The following is a 2,314-nucleotide window of genomic DNA, read 5'->3' on the forward strand; positions in this document are numbered from 1 at the left end:
TGGGGTGGTAGAGACCCTGGAGCCAGATACCCAAACTTGTCCCAGCTCTGCTTGATGTGTGAGTTCAGGCAGCTGCTTGGTTCCTCTGTCTCAGTGGGAAAGGCCCTGGGGAGTCTCAGGTGCTTATGTAACAGGCTGCCTGTTACAAGGTGGTCACTACCATGTGGATATTGGCAGTTATTACTGAGGACAGGGCAGAGACTGAGGATAGAAGGAGGGGCACTCCGGGATGCTCTGACCTCGTCTGTCTCCTAATTCCAGATGACTTCAGGATCTTCTGCGGGGACCTGGGCAATGAGGTGAATGATGACATATTGGCACGTGCCTTCAGCCGTTTCCCATCCTTCCTTAAGGCTAAGGTGATCCGTGACAAGCGCACAGGCAAAACCAAGGGCTACGGCTTTGTCAGCTTCAAGGACCCCAGTGACTATGTGCGAGCCATGCGTGAGATGAACGGTGGGTGAGGCCTGTCCTGGGGATAGTGAGTGTGGTAGACCCCCGACATAAGCCTGACCTCCCAAGTTTGACCTGGAATCCTCCATTCCCACAGGGAAGTACGTGGGCTCACGCCCCATCAAACTTCGCAAAAGCATGTGGAAGGACCGGAACCTGGATGTGGTCCGCAAGAAGCAGAAGGAAAAGAAAAAGCTGGGCCTCAGATAGGGTCTGTGGCTTGGCACCCGCTCCCACCCAGCCGGGCGCTAGCTCCTTCCCACAGATGTTTGTGGGAAACCCCAGTTGTCCACTCCCCAGTCCCAAAACCAGTTTCAATAAATTTACCTTCATTTCCATCCCTGACTGGGCTTAGAAACTGTCAGCTGACAGGGCCTGGCTCACTGAGAAGTGGGAACTTGGAAAGTTTACCCAGCAAACATTTAGGAGCACAATGTCAAGCCTGTAGTGTGCCTCTTTTGTTTTTGGTTTCTTAAGCATTCCTTTTGTGTATGTGGTGTGTGTGGTGTGGGTGTAATAAGTCAGAGGACTTCTAGTTCTGTTCTCTCCTTCTACCACGTGGGTTCCAGGGATCAAACTGGTCCTCAAACCTGGTGGTAAACATCTTTCTTTACCCACTGAGTCATCTCACCAACTCCCTCTCGTATGTTCCTGACTGGCCTCAAACCTGGATGTGGTTCACAACTATACTCCAAGCACTTGGAAGGCTGAGGCAGGAGGAACAAGCATTTGAGGCCAACCTGTGCTACATAGCAAGAACTTGTTTTTAAAGGGGAGACCCAGATCTCTAAGGCTTCATACATGCACTACCACACCAAATGTATGGGGGTGCTGGGGATTGAATTGAGGGTTTGTTGTTGTTAAATGTATTTATTTATCATGTATACAGTTTTTATCTGCTTGTATGCCTGCATAACAGAAGAGGGCACCAGATCTCATTTTAGATGGTTGTGAGCCATCATGTGTTTGCTGGGAATTAAACTCAGGTCCGCTGGAAGAGCAACCAGTACTCTTAACCTCTGAGCCATCCCTCCAGCCCAAATTGAGGGCTTTGTACTAGGTAAGGCCCTACCATCAGAGCCTTACCTCTACCCTCTGACCTCTTAAAGTTTTAAGTGTATGGCCTATTCTGTGAGGAAGAGGGGCTGTGGCAAGGTCAAAGCCAAGCCTGGCTTGGGTCCGTGTTTCTGACTGCAGCCTGTGCTCTTGTACTGAAGCAAGGTGCCCTTCTAGAGTGCACATCATGACAGGCTCCCATCTACCCCAAGGTCTAGGCAATGCTGGGGCTTCTGTGGGTTCTCTGAAGCTCCTAGAGCTCATGATGCACTGTCTCCATGGCCCCCCAGACAGACAGGCCTGGATGCGATCAGGACTTGGATTGAGAAGTTCAGGGACTAACCTGAGGATAGAGCCATTCTGAAGGAGGAATTGTCTGGAGCCCACGCTGGGCTCCAGCTTGGCATTTCTACCTCAGCCTCCCAGTGTGCAGCGCCATTTCTAGCTGCGACTTCATGCTCTCCCTCACCTGTGGACTTCAGCTGTGTGCATTACTTTGCTGAGCCCTATGCAGCAGCTCTTGTAGGCTTCTGGGTTCCCACTTCACTCCTCTTCTCCAAACCTATTAGCTGTCTGCATCTCGGGTCTATCCCTAGCTTCAAGCTTGAGGAATGTCCTCTAGAATGTGGACACCAGACCTAAGCTCAGATGTCCCTCTGAAGACAGCACTGAGCCCAGAAAGCTGAGACAATGTTTAGACATCAAACCCAGCTTGGCTCAAAGGTTGACACTGGAACCCTGAGGCCTGAGTTGGTGATGCATGAGGAGAAGCCCAGAAATTGGGAAGCTGAGGCAAGAGGATCAA

The 2,314-nt window shown here is 51.0% G+C and overlaps 2 protein-coding genes across 4 annotated transcripts in view; one reads left to right on the top strand and one right to left on the bottom strand.

Annotated features, from left to right (window-relative positions):
• The window catches only part of Rbm42 (RNA binding motif protein 42), a 10,157-nt gene extending 9,361 nt beyond the window's left edge, over positions 1 to 796 (top strand). For all 3 annotated transcript variants that reach the window (XM_005361223.2, XM_005361224.3, XM_026786291.1), the window contains 2 exons: positions 262 to 456; positions 551 to 796. In XM_005361223.2, the coding sequence (XP_005361280.1) occupies positions 262 to 456; positions 551 to 663 (308 nt within the window). In that variant the 3' untranslated portion in view covers positions 664 to 796. The remainder of the gene's footprint in view (positions 1 to 261; positions 457 to 550) is intronic.
• The window catches only part of LOC113457658 (zinc finger protein 420-like), a 1,205,902-nt gene that overhangs the window by 720,287 nt on the left and 483,301 nt on the right, over positions 1 to 2,314 (bottom strand). The gene's annotated exons all lie outside the window — the stretch shown is intronic.

This window comes from Microtus ochrogaster, linkage group LG4 (genome assembly GCF_000317375.1).
Source record: "Microtus ochrogaster isolate Prairie Vole_2 linkage group LG4, MicOch1.0, whole genome shotgun sequence".
Lineage (NCBI taxonomy): Eukaryota > Metazoa > Chordata > Mammalia > Rodentia > Cricetidae > Microtus > Microtus ochrogaster.